General features: G+C 40.1%; 1 protein-coding gene across 1 annotated transcript in view; it reads right to left on the minus strand.

Annotated features, from left to right (window-relative positions):
- Positions 1-88: 88 nt before the first annotated feature.
- LOC122992678 (anosmin-1) overlaps positions 89-15,060 on the minus strand; it is a 46,644-nt gene continuing 31,672 nt past the window's right edge. Inside the window, exons 10-14 of the mRNA XM_044366549.1 lie at positions 13,004-13,092; positions 11,670-11,841; positions 3,051-3,271; positions 2,298-2,439; positions 89-1,327 (exon numbers count right to left, since the gene is read on the minus strand). Of these exons, the coding sequence (XP_044222484.1) occupies positions 1,269-1,327; positions 2,298-2,439; positions 3,051-3,271; positions 11,670-11,841; positions 13,004-13,092 (683 nt within the window). The 3' untranslated portion in view covers positions 89-1,268. The remainder of the gene's footprint in view (positions 1,328-2,297; positions 2,440-3,050; positions 3,272-11,669; positions 11,842-13,003; positions 13,093-15,060) is intronic.

Consider the following 15,060-nt stretch of genomic DNA (forward strand, 5'->3'; position numbering starts at 1 on the left):
CAGTAACTGCCAAATAGTTCAGCACTGGGAGGAGAAACATGTCTATTTACTGCTCACAGCAGCTTCAATTAAACAAACAGCAAAGGGAACTGGTTAAGGATTATTTTATTACTTAGCAGTTTGTACAGTTTCTACCATGGAAAAATAACATGTAACATAAGACTGTATTTACAATTCCATTTTTACAAAACGTCTTTACAAGATTTTTTTGTGGGTTCAAAAATTTGAGACTAAAACACAGAAAAACATACACATTCACACACATCCAAACCAAACTTTGTAATACACACATAAATAAATATAGACATTCACTGACTGTTCCACGACAAATATTTCTACAGCCAAGAACATGTACAATTCATCATTTCCACACATGTTATAATTTCATTAATAAACATTACATATTACTCCCAATATAATTCTTTGTTAATCTGTTAATGAAATATTGCTAACATATTGAAAAGAGGTAACACAGACATCATTTCATGCCAACAGAATGCTAACGGTTGTCATGCAAAACCATTACAAGCTTTCAATTTGAAGCAAGTACTTGTAATTCATTTACAGTTCAAAAATCAAATGTACTACATGCAACATACTATGTGAAATATTCTGGGTTAGACAACAATGACTTAAGTTACATTATCCATCAGTACTGACTGTATGCCTAAGCGCCTCTTTAATGGGTAACACAAAATAAATAGATCAATTTCTACTTTTCTTCATGAATAAACAATTGTTTTACAGTTTTACGCCGTTTCCCACCATCTGTGTTCAACCATCTTCAATTAAGTTGCAAGTAATTGTTTTTCTTTATATCATGAATGAACATTAATCAATTCAACTTGTGTTGCAAGTTCTCTCTGATCGAATCAAGTTGAAATTGTTAATACTATCTTGCTGCTTACAACGACTGCTGCATCACAACGACTTTTGGGGGTTCTTGAATCATACTTTTGCCTGGACTTTTCTAACTTCCTGATGAGTTGGGGAGCTGTTTACTGACAAATGCAGAATATGGGACCTTGCAGTAAAATTTCAACTGTACAGACCAACCCGTCCGGTGACATATCAGTCAGAGGGGTTAAGAAGGAATAGCTGATGTGTTGTGGAGCCTGGAGGAAGAGGACCCATATTTCACGAGCAGGGGGGTCAGTTCATGGTCTGGTGTGCTGTGTTTCTGTTTGGTTCCACACATTCCTTCTCTGACAGGCAGGAGCAGAGAACCACTGGTACATCTCCCTCTTGGGTTTGCTTCGACTCGCAGCTCAGTGTCTCTCTACTGACGGCTTCTGGTGATGAGAGTGGTGCTGCCGCAGTCTGGGCCCTAGAAAACACACATGATCAGAGATCCATCATATGCCAACTCAGAAACTCCTTGCAATAACTGACAACTTTTTCCACACAGTATAAATGTGCTTAGCAGCCAATTTTAAGTGGGACTTTTCCAGAAAAATGATTTGGCCTCAAATAAAGTAATGTGAAAGGAGCACAGCATCTCCTCTTAAAGCTGCTATGCTTTTGCTATCCAATTATTAAACCAGATTCAATAACAGATTTTTGGCCACTTGGGGAAAGCGGAAACATTTTGTAAACAACACTGACATACATCACACTTTGCTTGTTAGCAAACAGTTGCCAATTTACACGTCCAACGGACACAGAGCAAAATTGGCATTCATTTAGAGTCACATTTGTGTCCACTTGATGACTTTCAGTCCAATGTTCATTCTCATTTCACCTCTGTTTTGCTCTCTACCAATTCTTGAGCAAAAAATATAACTCTTATTGCTAAATGCTCCTCTGTGTTCAACTGCTTGTCATTTGATGATGGGGAGGTAGTGTACAGTGGGTTTTTAGAGCCTTTTCACTGAAAACAGCTGCCTGCTGTGTCTGGAGAAGAGTTTGATGAGAGCACTGAGACTGAACCAAAACAGTAAAGTTGCAGCTGGAAAACCAAAACAATGAGCTGAAAGATCCTAAAATCTTTTGCGGAGCTGAGAGATGGTTATAACTCTCTGTGGGTTCATAACCACAATTCAATTGTTAATATAAAAATAATGATTACAGCTGCTTAAAGGATGAATGGAGAATCTACAGTATACTGTTAGAACAGAGCAGTGACACTCAAAACACAAACTTCAACAGATAGTCCAAAAAGTAAGACGTCATATTGTCAGGCATGATATAGCACCAAATATGTTTCCAAAATATTTTAAAAATTTAAACTGAGCTAATTAATTTTCAGCTCATATTTCTTGAGCAGTTTGACAAAGCAACAACAGGCAGTGACTTACGGTGTTGAATGACTGGTAATATGTTCGGGGTCTGGAAGGTCTTGACAGTGGCGGGACCTTCCCCTCCAGTTGTTATTACTTGTACCTCCAGTCTGTAGTAAGTGGATGGCCGCAGGTTGGACACTACAAGCAAATTATGATCCTGCCAAGTGAGGAAAGAGAGACATGCAATGAGTGTAGCTGTCTTTGCACACACCACAGACAAAAACAAATACTTTGTTTTCATAAGGCTTGCTGTCTCTCTTCTTTGCAGCCAGCTTGATAAAGCGTGCGGTGGGTGGTTTTATTTTTAGTTGAGCTCCAGAGGCTGGGAGGTGCAGATAGGCGGAACGTGTTGTTGATGGAGCAGATTATGTCAAAGAGCGGCTTTTTCAGAGCTCTCACGGAGGATGAAAGAAGAAGACATGAAGGCAGATGAAAAGGTAGAGAAGGAGAACTTCCAGCAAGACACAGCGCTTCCTGAGATCTATTCCTATGTCTGTCTACACACCAGCGCTTATCACAAGATTCATGCAAAGAGGCCACAACAGTGTTATCCTTAAATCACCCTCACCTCTGACAGATGCTGTGAAATGAAATGCTGAAGATAGAACTTCTTTTCCTATGGCACAGGACTATATACTGACTATATGTGACAGAGCGAAATCCCCTGTGTCATATGGAAACAAACTGCCACATTTAATACAAGCCATAGCTATTACAGGAGCTAGAATAGAAAAACTACAATTCGTGTTTTAATCCAAATAGACTTACTGGAGGCAGGATCTGGGACTGAGAGATGATGCTGTTAGGCAGGCTGTTTTGCCGGCTCTCAGTGGTGATCTCAGCCCAGGTGACTTGAAAGCCTGTGATTCGCTGATGGGGAGCCACCTTGGACACACGCCACAGGAAGCTGCCGGTGATGTTTCCCTCATTGATGGAAAAGGAAGCCGTCAGGTTCTCTGGCTTAGCCAAAACTTTTGGAAGCCCGGTAGCTGTTAGGAGAAAGGTAGTGTCAGTCAGGGTTTTGATATTAAGGGAATAGTTCCACATTTTAGGGGAAAAAAACACTTATTTGCTTTCTTGAGTTACATGAGAAGATTGAGATTTCAAGCCTGTATGCTAGCTATGTAGCTACAGGCAGCAGCCTGGCTCTCTCCAAAGATAACAAAATCCACCTGCCAGCACCTCTAAAGTTCACTAACTGTGTTGGAAATGTACTGACTGTGATGGATATTTACTGAGATGCTTAAGTTGTGTACTGAGAAGCTCAGTCTCTATTAGGCCATGATCGTTCATGACACTCATAACTATGTGTTTTCTGGTATACTTCATCAGGCCCAGCTGAAAGATAAGATGTGTCCAGCAAGGTTAGGGGTTGGAAGTCTGTATTAAGTGGAAAGATTTGCTGTGAACTCTAAGCATTCTGTATGTTCAATTTGAGTGTACACATTCGAATGCTTCCTGGGCCCAGAATAAATGCTCTCTTGTAAGACAAGGGAGACTTGACCAGGGAGTGACATTTTTTATTCATCAAACTGGCATCACGAACAGGATTTCAATATGGCTGGAGGCACAACACTGGGTGAGTAAAAAAAGCATTAAATATTTTCATTACCTTTTTGACTCAACCTGTGCTCTGCCTGAAAAAATTGAACAAAAGAAAAATTTGATTGACAGTCAGGGATAGTGTGAATTAATGAGCGGTAAAGTAGATTGTAATGACACTGACTTTTAATATGAACTTTGGAAAAAACCTTAATTTATTCTGCAACTCTCACTCACTACTCAACTATTGAGTAGTACAGAGTTGAGTCCAAAAGCTAAGCGAATTTTGTAGTGAGGGATCCACAATTCACCATGGCTTTTCAATTCAAAATTTAGTAACTCCAGAAGGCTGTCTCCAGTCGCATTGAATGCACTGTGTTTGTTTTATGTTGTGTTGTGAAAACTGCTGCTTTAATTTGTTACATTCACAGGAAGACACCAGCAGCCTACTTGATCTCCTACATCTGTTAAAAGTTCTTCTTTCACCCATCGCTGCAGATGGGTGAAAATGTCAGACAATGGGGTCTGACATTTCTAAGATTCTGAGTCAGGAGGAATTTAAAGGTCCAAAAATACCAAAACACCTACAGCAGAGAGTTATAGAGATAGGGAAAAAAAGAAGCTTATGAAAAATGCTCCACTTATTCCACCTGGCAGGCCAGCTGCATCGATTGCAAAACAATTTGGAGAATATTTTGCCTTGCCTTTCTGTATAGAAGAAAACAGAACCTAGATAAAGCTTATGCTCTGAAATGGAGAAAATAAGTGTTGAGTGCTAGAACTCTAAAATTCTCTCATAAACTCCTTGTAGATTAAAACAAAAAAAACAGAGTTAAGATATACAGGAATAAAAATGGATAGCCTTCATGTAATCAACTCCTGGTTCTTACTCCAGTAAATTGCCTACAACCTCATGTAGGAAATAACTATTAACTCATTGTTTTGGGTTGGCAGAGAAACATATTTACAGGCCAGACACACATTAACAGATTTGGAAAATACAGGATCCTTCAGACCAAAGAAAAAAACTAAACAAAAAATCTCCTCCTCTAGGCTCATGTTACAAGCGACAGTATCACACACAGTGTAGAAAGTGTTATTGTCCTGTTTAACACATTGTTAAGCCTTAGTAGTGACTTCGTCTGACTAATTTCTTTGGAAAATCTCTGCCGAGGGTAATTTCATACCATTAATGCAAAGTTTGTGATGCTGTGCTGATTGTCAGATTATTCATTCTGAATATGACTGCTTGTGACTGTGAGGCTTTGCTGAAAGTCTTGGTTGTTTTCGCTTGTATTACAAGGTTGTTTTCTGCTGTGTTAAAATATTTGTTGTTGTCTTAATAGGTTGAATAGGTTCCTCAGTTGTAAAAGACATAGGCTTTTTATCTTCTCTGTGAATCTGCAGAGTAATGTGCACATGATGTGGATAAGTTCCCGCTGTAAGCAAGTTATTCCACCTGTTGCTGTAATAGTGCTGTGTTTGAAGTACCATTAGCATTAACGTTTCTGGCTAATTGTTAGCAGCATTTGGTCATGAATGCTTATGATGTTAAGATAACGTTGAGTCAATTTTCATTGCAATTGTTTGTGCTGATTCTGTAAAGTATTTTGATTTGTGTGAAGTCTACTCTTTACTGTTGCTGAAGTGACCAGTGGATCTGGAAGTACATTGTATAGATGTTTTAGTTGGATCTTCCCCTTACAGTGGATATCTGTGTTGTGCTGTGTTGTTTTGCCCACTTTTCGACATGATCTTGGACCTACGGTGAAGAGGTGGTCTGCTAACACACACACACACACACACACACACACACACACACACACACACAGTCTCAGACAACTCCACTGAGTTGTTTACATTTGTTATCGAACACCGAGCTGCTGTACTTCTACATTTTACAGACCCTCTTCAATCTTCACTTGAACAACATACACCTGCTTCAAAATAAAAATGTTGGTGTTGGCTTCTCCACACAGCAGTTAACGCCATTTTTGTTTAAACAATACCCACTGAACCAGATGTCAATTCCATTTTGGCCTCCTTTCAATCCAATTCTAAATTTTACATATTGATGGACTTGCAGTCTTCTTTGTATATTCCATTGTATCCTGATATTAAGATTCTTTTTGCTTTTACCTTTGAGGGTAAGCAGTATGATTGGTAAATATTGGAGAAAAGATTTGCACATTTGCAAGCCATATACGCCAAAGCAGTAAGGACAGACCTTGATGACCAGTGCCTCTGGGAGGTAGTACATTGCTTCAATAATACCAATGTCCCTTCCTGCTTTCCATCTGAAGAAGCCTGTGAAACAGATACTAATCTCCTCCTGGAATGATTGGCTGGGTGAGGATGCAGAACATCGCTTGTCAAGCTGGAGTTTCGTCAGCTTAAGGTTAACTATTTGGGACACATTTTGGAGAATGGCCACTGGCTTTTCTCACCTGACAGAGTGAAGCTGCTGTTAGCAATGCCTCCTCCACATGTAAGGTGGAAATGCTAGTTAAACATGACCAGCTATTGTCATCATTGGGTTACTGCAATGGACATTCCTCTGTGCTGCCACATTGGATTCTGCACCTGATGCTGTTCAATGAACTGAAAGTATGACATCTACTTTCAGAGACTTGAACACTGCTATTACATCTGCATCAGCCTTGGGATTGCCAGACTTTAAGTTGACTACTATCAATATGTGCATAAGAAGGACAGCTTCACCTTGGGTTTTTGGGTCAGAGATAAGGTTGTCATTACTGCTCTGTGGCCACTCTTTTATTCTACTCTACTCTATTCCATTCTATTTTATTCTATTCTTCTGCCTCCTGTAGTACAGTGAATGCTAGGCTGTTTGTTTGTGTAGCTGCCACGTTTATCCTAATTGAGAATTCAGCCCCACTGGGTTTCACCTGTAAAGTTTTGTTAGCGTATTTGCATGTTTTGCATTCTGAACACTTCTGCCACCCAGTACATGACAGCTGCTTATACAACTGGCTATGAAGTAATCATTTCTCTACCGTTTTGATTCATAGAACTCCAACTTTAAAGCCAGCCACATTGCTCCCTTTGATTGACTTAGACAAGGAGTTAGTTACCCACAATTGTGAAACATTGACTGATACATTTACATTGCCTAGGCTTGATTAGTTGCAAATTCCCATTCCAAATTAAGATTTGATCTTTTGCGATGGCTATGTGGTCACCTCTGAACCAGGTGTTGTTAAGGCGTATGTCCTGCCACCTGGAGTTTTGCTCAGTAGGCTGAGTTTTAAGTATTGATGCTGCCTGTATTTTGACTGTAGGCCAGTCTGTAACTTTTTATATCTGATTCCTGAGATGCCTTAGAGTAGCTCATGATTTTAAGGAGGGTGGAAACTGTGTGAGTTTTTGATCTCATCTGGTAAACTAATTTAACATTCAGCTCTGATATTTGAATTTGTTTTAACAAAAGTCATTCTCTTGCTGTTGCAATTGGCTATTGTGAAATGTGCTGTTTTTCACTGATTGCCTCACTTGATGATGTTGAAGGTGCATAATCCTGAGCTGACTGTTGTAAAGAGACTGTGGAAAATAAAGGTTGTTCCCAGTCGAAGTCAGGCTTGTGGCTCCACCCTGATTGTTTTCAGTTTTTCCGTCCCTGCTCCACGTGTTAGCACAAGTTGCACACGGGTCTTCAAATGGAAAGGGGGGGGGGGGGGGGGGGTGAATCATGTGATCCAATAATTCGTCCATTAATAACCATAGTGACTTAATCATTGGTAAGCAGACGCACAGTATCCTTACAACATAAGGGCAAACAGCAGTAAAAACATTATCGCTTACCGTCGTCCTTAGGACTGTTTTAAATATGTAAATAGATTTTGTGCATCCATGTATAAGATACAGATATCTTTTAGTTACTCTACATACATTCTCCAAGTAGGTATAAGTGTTTCCCAAAAGAAAATAAGTTGCTCATTTCTGAAGTCACCCAACAGCTGAGCAAAGCTGCATTTTCCTTTTCACCCCCAGAACTCAGGACAGGTAGAAAGGATGTAGGACACAACTGAAGTATGAAGTACACCTAGGAGAACCACAAGGATAAGTTCACATGAAATGTTGATGGGAAGATCTTTCTGTGCAGTTGCAAGCCTGCCACTGACATCTCACAGAGCTACCCTATGGACAGAGGAATCCCTGACAGCGTATATATATGCTAACTAACATTCTGAGAAGGTTCCATTTACAGGTTTCTGCTAGAGCTTGGGAAAGATCCCTTTAAGATAAGATATTTTGTGTTTGTGAAATCACTAGATAAAGTTTTTCTATCTCCTAGTTGCAGCTGACCAAAAGAACCACTCCGATGGTGGAAGGGAAAGCAGAAGGAAGGGAAGGGAAAGCAGAATGCATCCATGCCACAAGGTTCCAAAGAGATCTAAACAATGGAGATGAGGGTACAGTCAGTCAATCAGCCAGAGAGACTTCTCTGGGAAGTCCTACTTCAGCTCTTCAGCATAAGTGGCGCTACTTCCCCCATTCCCCTGAGGCAACCACGTAAGACAATCACCAGAGCATAAGAGCTAATATATTCTCAGAACAGACACATTCTAATCTTCCACACACAAACCAACCAGAGTACTAGGACAAAAGCACCACCGTGGGATGAAAGAAACATCCCAACAAGAGACATTATCCCTCATCACATGATAATCAGAAGATGGAAACACATAGGAAACATAGCTCTTATGAGACATCAAATGTAGCTATGCAAATTATGGTAGGTTATGCTAATAGCAGAAATCTGTCTAACTGTTGGATATGTCATCAAATGCCATCTTCCTCCCACTCGCCTATGCTAACTCCAACTCCATTCACTAAAGCAGATTGGGAAGAGTCTAGTTTGTGCGACTTAAGCAATCAGTTTACTGAAAACGTTTTATTATCCCAAGTTAATCAGTATCATCGAACTCCAGATGTAAATATAGCTGAACTACACAAGGTAATGAGTTTCCAAACGCAATACCTAGGTTTGTTCCGACATATGTTAGTATTGATTCTGAGACAAACTAACTGCTCATCCAAAAGGTGGTCTGATTGTGAAGCGTCTAATGTAGCTGTGACACCTAAAGTAAATGCTTGGGTAGAATCTGTTCCATGGGCTGAAATATTATCTCTATCCTTCGTGTTAGTAATGTCACTTAATTACTCTATCCCTCTAAGTACAGTAAGTAAGGACAGAGATTGCTCTGTATCCTTTCCTATGTTAGATGTTCATTAGTTACAGCAAGTTCTGTTTCTATATAGATTTGGACCCAAGACCCGTGCAAGACTTATACAGTCCACTACTGCAAACCTTAGGATATAGTAACTGTTCTAGCATCACAAACCTAAATGTAACCTCTTCACCTACCGTTCCAGAGTGCGTCTATATGATATGACACTAAAGCCTATGGGTGTATTCCAGCTGGTCCAGTGCAGGGACTGCGTTATTTAGCATTCCTGGTTCTCCTAATCAGGCCTGTGTCTGGTACTGAAATTGCGCACCTGTAAGAGCCACTATGTAAGTGTCAACATTGAGATTACAGTACATTCCAACATATTGCAGGTGTCCTAATTCCATCTTTCGGCATCTTTACTAATCAAAAGGAGACCACTGCCTTGACATAAGTACTAGAAAAGCATATGAACCCTTAGAGCTATGGCTGATGAAGCGAGACCAGAAATGTAGCTTTACAGAACCATATAGCCTTAGATCTAATATTTGCCTCACAAGGAGGAGTTGCGCTGTGGTAGGGTCAGAGTGTTGCACCTACATCTTGATGCATTGACCCATTGTCCGAATAGTGGCCGACTTAGTGCAGGATACTGAAAAAGGTTTTGCAGAGTTGCATAATTTTCATTCTTCCATCATGCACCTAGGCGTTACGGTAGTGATTGGGATAATAGTGTTGATCATTGATCTTGCATATCAGTTTTGATCAAGGGTCGTGTTAGGCAATTTACAAAAATTATGGTTAAGCAAACCGTAACCCCCAAGACCTTTGAAATGCTTGACAGGCCGATGCCCGTTTGTCCTTTGGCATTCTATTACCAAGACGATTCCTTAGGTGATGACTATCATATTGGTGACCTGTTCAACACAATTAATTAAATGAATAGCAGTTTCAAGCCAAAACATCCCTACTACACTTGTAGTGGAAACCGAGAGACATGGGGTAATATTAGTATTATTATCAGTTGACCAGTAATCAGAGATTGTAATCATTTTAATGCATGAGTCAACACCTAATTGTTGATTGATGAAACTGATTTTGTTTTTAGATCATTTTGTTCTTCATGGATTGCTAATATTGATTATGTGCCTTAAAATGCCAGTGTTAAGTGCTTTAATCAGCAGGTAGTGTTTCTTCATGCTAATATCTGAGAGCTAACATCACTGTAACCAGGAGATCTGAGCTAAATTGATCTTCAGGACTGTGTTTCAAGTGTATGAATGTGAATTATTACCTGCTTAAAATACTATGACATATTGTTGATATTGATTATAGTTACTCAGTTGTTGTGGATCAATATTATTTACTTGTTTTATTGTAATCATTATTATATTTGTATTACCCACATTAATTGATTTTATTTATTTTTATGTATTTCAGGTAGATGTCGAGTGTCTCAAGAGATTTTTCCTCATCCAGCTTTTGAGGTTTTTCTCTTGTTTCACTAATAGAGTTGCTAGACACTTGGTCTTTTACCCTTCTTTTGCCAATCATGAGGGGATGTTTGGCTGTTGTGTACCTATGACCGGTGACCTCTGCCAGGAGTCTTAACCTCTTAGTGGGGATCCTTTGACTGTTGTTGGGTCGGACAAAGCTCGTAGGGCATAGGATAGATAGTTGATGTTGATCTCATGATCAAAAAAGAACTGTGTTGGAAATTTACTGACTGTGATGGAAATTTACTGAGATGCTGAAGTTGTATACGAAGAAGCTTAGTCTCTGTTAGGCCAAGGTCATTCATGACTCAGCTGAAAGATAAGATGTGTCCTTGCAAGGAATCTTCTTGTATTGGTATGGGTTGCCAGAGTTGTCTCCAAGTGCAAGGCAGCCCTGAGACAGCAAAATTAGGGGGTTGGAAGTACGTATAAAGTGGGAAGATTCACTGTGAACTCTAAACATTCTGTATGTTCAATGCGAGTGTACATTCCTAGGCCCAGAATAAAGCCCCTCTTGTAAGACAATGGAGACCTCACCAGAGTGTTTCATTTTTCATACATTTCTAACTGACACATTATATCTCATTAGTTTAATGCTAACAAAAGAGTAAAAAGGATATGTTGCGGTTTTATGGGGTGTTATGTGCCGGACTATTTCTTGGCCGAATACAGTAACTTCCTAGAGTTCCCTGCTCACTGTAACGACAAGACTCTAGGAATCCAGCAGAGACTCCAAGAAGTTACTGTGCCCAGACAGGAGTCCAGCACATAACCCTTCCTAGAACCACAACATGTCATTTTGACACTTTTGCAAAGATTAAACAAACAAGATATAATGTATAAATTAGTGAGCTTTAGCATTTGTTAGTTTTGGACAGAGCCAGGGTAGCTCTTTCCCCTTAAGCTGAGCTAACCGGCTGCTGGCAGTAGCTTCGTTATTACCTTACATACAAGAGAGAGGTATCAATCCTCTCATCTAACTCTCGACAAGAAAGCCAATAAGTGCATTTCCAAAAATGTTGAACTATTCTTTTATCAGAGTATAGATTTTTTCCATCAACATGATTATAATATGCTATGATGTCTCGTTACTGTAACCACACTAATGCAGATTGATTTTAAAATGCTCTTTACGTGTCAAACGGCTGAATACTTACCTCCCTCCCCTGGGCAGGGGATGTGTTTGTGAGTCTTGCTTCGGATGGTAGCACAGGATGGTGTAAGGAAGGTGGTGCTCTCGTCCTTGGAGCGTCTCTTGGACTTCAGCATGTGAACTGTGACTTTGTACTTGCAGGAGAACAGCAGGCCCGGGAGGTTGATGTAGTTCTCCTGAGCCAAGAAACACATTATTCAGCCCTGATGACTTTGACATGTCACCCAGGTCAGGTCCCATGGAGCTTCAGAGATAATTAAATACACAGCGCCAGGGCAGATCACATTCCCACTCAGGCCTCAGGAATATGCCACACATCACAGGACCACTTTGAACACTCACATGGTAGGGTTTAGACCACTATTTTCCTATTCTAACTGCAATATCATTGGTTTTTATAGCTTCCAAATGTTTCATAAACACACGAAGAACTGAAATTAAGATTAAGCAACCAAAGCAGATTCATGTGTAATTTGAAATGAGAATGGCCTGTAAATCATGCTAATGAATTCTGTGCAGCAGTCTTACACTTAAAACTCATGGCAAACTTTAATCATCTATTGATCTCAACAAAAAAAAAAAAAATCACCTTTCTCATCAGGAAACAAAGACCAAAAAAAAGAAAAAGGAAAAATCCCGCTGACTGGTGAATTTAGATCTTACATTTGTAATAAAGAGGTTCTACATTAATAGGCAGTCCCTTGAGAACGGGTGTGTGTATATTCCCTCTGATATGAAACAGCTTTGATTAAAAGTGAATGAGGCGCTGTGCTCACATAAAAGCAAAAGCCTGGAATCCTTCCCAGTGATCTATAGAAAATGGATGTATATTTCCTAGCAACCAGAGTTCTGGTCCCCAAAGAATGTGTTGATTGCCAGGCCTCTGCCATCCTGTATCAGCCTGAGCCCGAACAGTTAACACCACCCCCTCCCCAGACTCTCCCAAACCCTACACAAACCCTGCTGCACCCTAAAAGAAGCCCCATGCAGAAGCATGGCTGGGGCCGTTGGAGGTGAATGATTCCCCATTCCGGGAAACATTGTTTAAGTAAATGCGTTTTATTGGCCAACACACCACATGCCTGACCACACGACTGACTCATAATATTCGAAACAACAGCCAGCGATTTGCCCAGTGCAAAATCCAACACAACAGGGCCTTGGGTTCACTCACTGGAGTTGTTTTCTTTAGAGGAGCTGTCCTCTCTAAGCATCAGACAAAAGGCTAGGCACGTGCTTTGCATAGCACAGAGCTGCTGATCAAACCACAGCTCTGTGCTATGCCCTCTTTGACCGGACCCTCAGTTGGAGGTTGTGAAACGGTTGCTGGACACTAACCTGTGTGACAGATTTCTCTGGTCCTCGTGTCTCATTGTGGCTGCAGTACTCCGGCATCCACTGGACATGGTAGCGACTCACTGCAGGATCTGAAACATGGGACAGATAAGAAGTCAGTGGCTAAAGTATTCAGATTTTTTACTTAGAAAAAGTAGCAAGTACAAGTCCTATATTCAGAATTTTAGTAAAAGTATGAGAGTATTATCTTCAAAATGTACGTTAAAGAAAGACCTTGTCAATGTTACAATATGGGTTTATTAATTTTAATGCCAAAGTGATTAGTTGATGAATCAATCAGTGGATAACAGAAGAGAACAGAAAAGTTAGCAAAAACAATATTTGATTAATCTTTCAAGTCATTCATGAAACAAAAATTAAAGACATGTACTGGTCAAATGTGAGGTTTTCTGCTTTTCTCATTATATCATAGAAAATTGTGTATTTGGTCTATTGGACCGACAAAACAAGCTATTTGGCGCTAGGAAACTCTCGTAAGCATTTATCACTATTTTTTTTTTCCTTTTTTTACAGACTAAACACTTAAAAAAAATCAACAGATCAATAAATAATAATAATTGTTCTTAGAACCTATCCTAATAATTATTACTGATGCATTGTAAGGAACCAATTTAAACATAGTAGCAGATCTACATGCTGTTAGATGAACGTAGAACAACACAGTTTATTCACTGAGGTATCATCATAGGTTTTGGATGTGAAATATTAATCTGCAAAGTTAATATAATAAAAAATATCATACTTCTGCCCTTCTATCTCTGAAATGTAGTGGCGTAGGAGTATAAAGTAGCCGCAACTCCCCCGTTCCACCCAAAAAAAGGAACATACTGTACTAAAGTACAGTGCTTGAATAAATCTACATGCCACCACTGTGCCCACTGAACATGAATCATATATCAAAAGACAATCTGACAGGCTGAAATGATTAAACAATTGATATCTCACAAATTACAACACTTCCCATCTGAGATCTCATATCACTATTTCCATCATTGATGACCACGATAACTTATCTGTCTCTGAAAATTAAAAACAACTTGAAAGCACTTCCTTCCTTATCTTTGCATGATGCCTATTAAATATAATTTTCCTGTTTCCTAAACCTTTCCTTTTGTAAGCTGAGGGCTAGATTCCCAACCAAAACTTGGAAAACTTTTCTACTTCAACTTAAAAGATTTGCATTCTCATGAGTAGCCATGCTCATGCCGGGGCACACTAGCTCTCTCAGCTGCAGCACCCATCACTTCATTTCTGTATAGTAGCTTCTCATGAGCTCATCAGCAGTGTTTATCTGCCCATCACCCTCATCTTATGTTACTAAATTCATTATTCATTCAACTATGTCGCTTGAATATGTGAAATACTTCTCCGATTAATAATTAAGTTATGCCATGTTCGCCCCTCGGCAGCGGCCTGGGTTATAGAGGGGAGATAAAAGGGGTCCTTTGAAGGCTTAGACACAGATCTGGCACTTGGAGCCCTTGAGCTCTTTGGAAGCAGAAGAGAGGAATTACAGTGAACCAGGAAATCAGGGAAAAAATAAACAAGATATGCTTAGCCAGGGTCTAACGGAGAGGGGAAGTGGTATGTAAAACAAGAAATGGGACATGGAAATCAGGTAGAGAACAGAGCCTCAGTGGTGTTCGATAAATCATGACTGGAAGCGAACCTCAGAAGTGCCGCCACCGCCGGACTGCTGACTATTGTCTGGGTGCTGGGCAGACAGCGATATATTATCTGAGCTGGTGTACAGTAAGGTTCTCTTTCGTCTGCTGGAGACAACCCAGAGGCTGGGCTGGTTTGGATCACAGAGACAATGAGTGAGAGTTTAATCATGGTTCAGTTAACCTGTCCCCTTCTCTCTGTCACACAAACCAGATGTCCAGAGACTCCAACTCTCCAGGCCATCTGTATGTCTGTATGTTTACAATAGTGGAACACAGGTTGTCAGAGTCAAAGACAGGGTCATCCCTCAGACTAATGAGTGGCAGTGGCACATATACTGCAGACCAGGACCGCAAACAAGAGACAGAAAAAGA

This window comes from Thunnus albacares, chromosome 11 (assembly GCF_914725855.1).
Source record: "Thunnus albacares chromosome 11, fThuAlb1.1, whole genome shotgun sequence".
NCBI classification, from domain to species: domain Eukaryota; kingdom Metazoa; phylum Chordata; class Actinopteri; order Scombriformes; family Scombridae; genus Thunnus; species Thunnus albacares.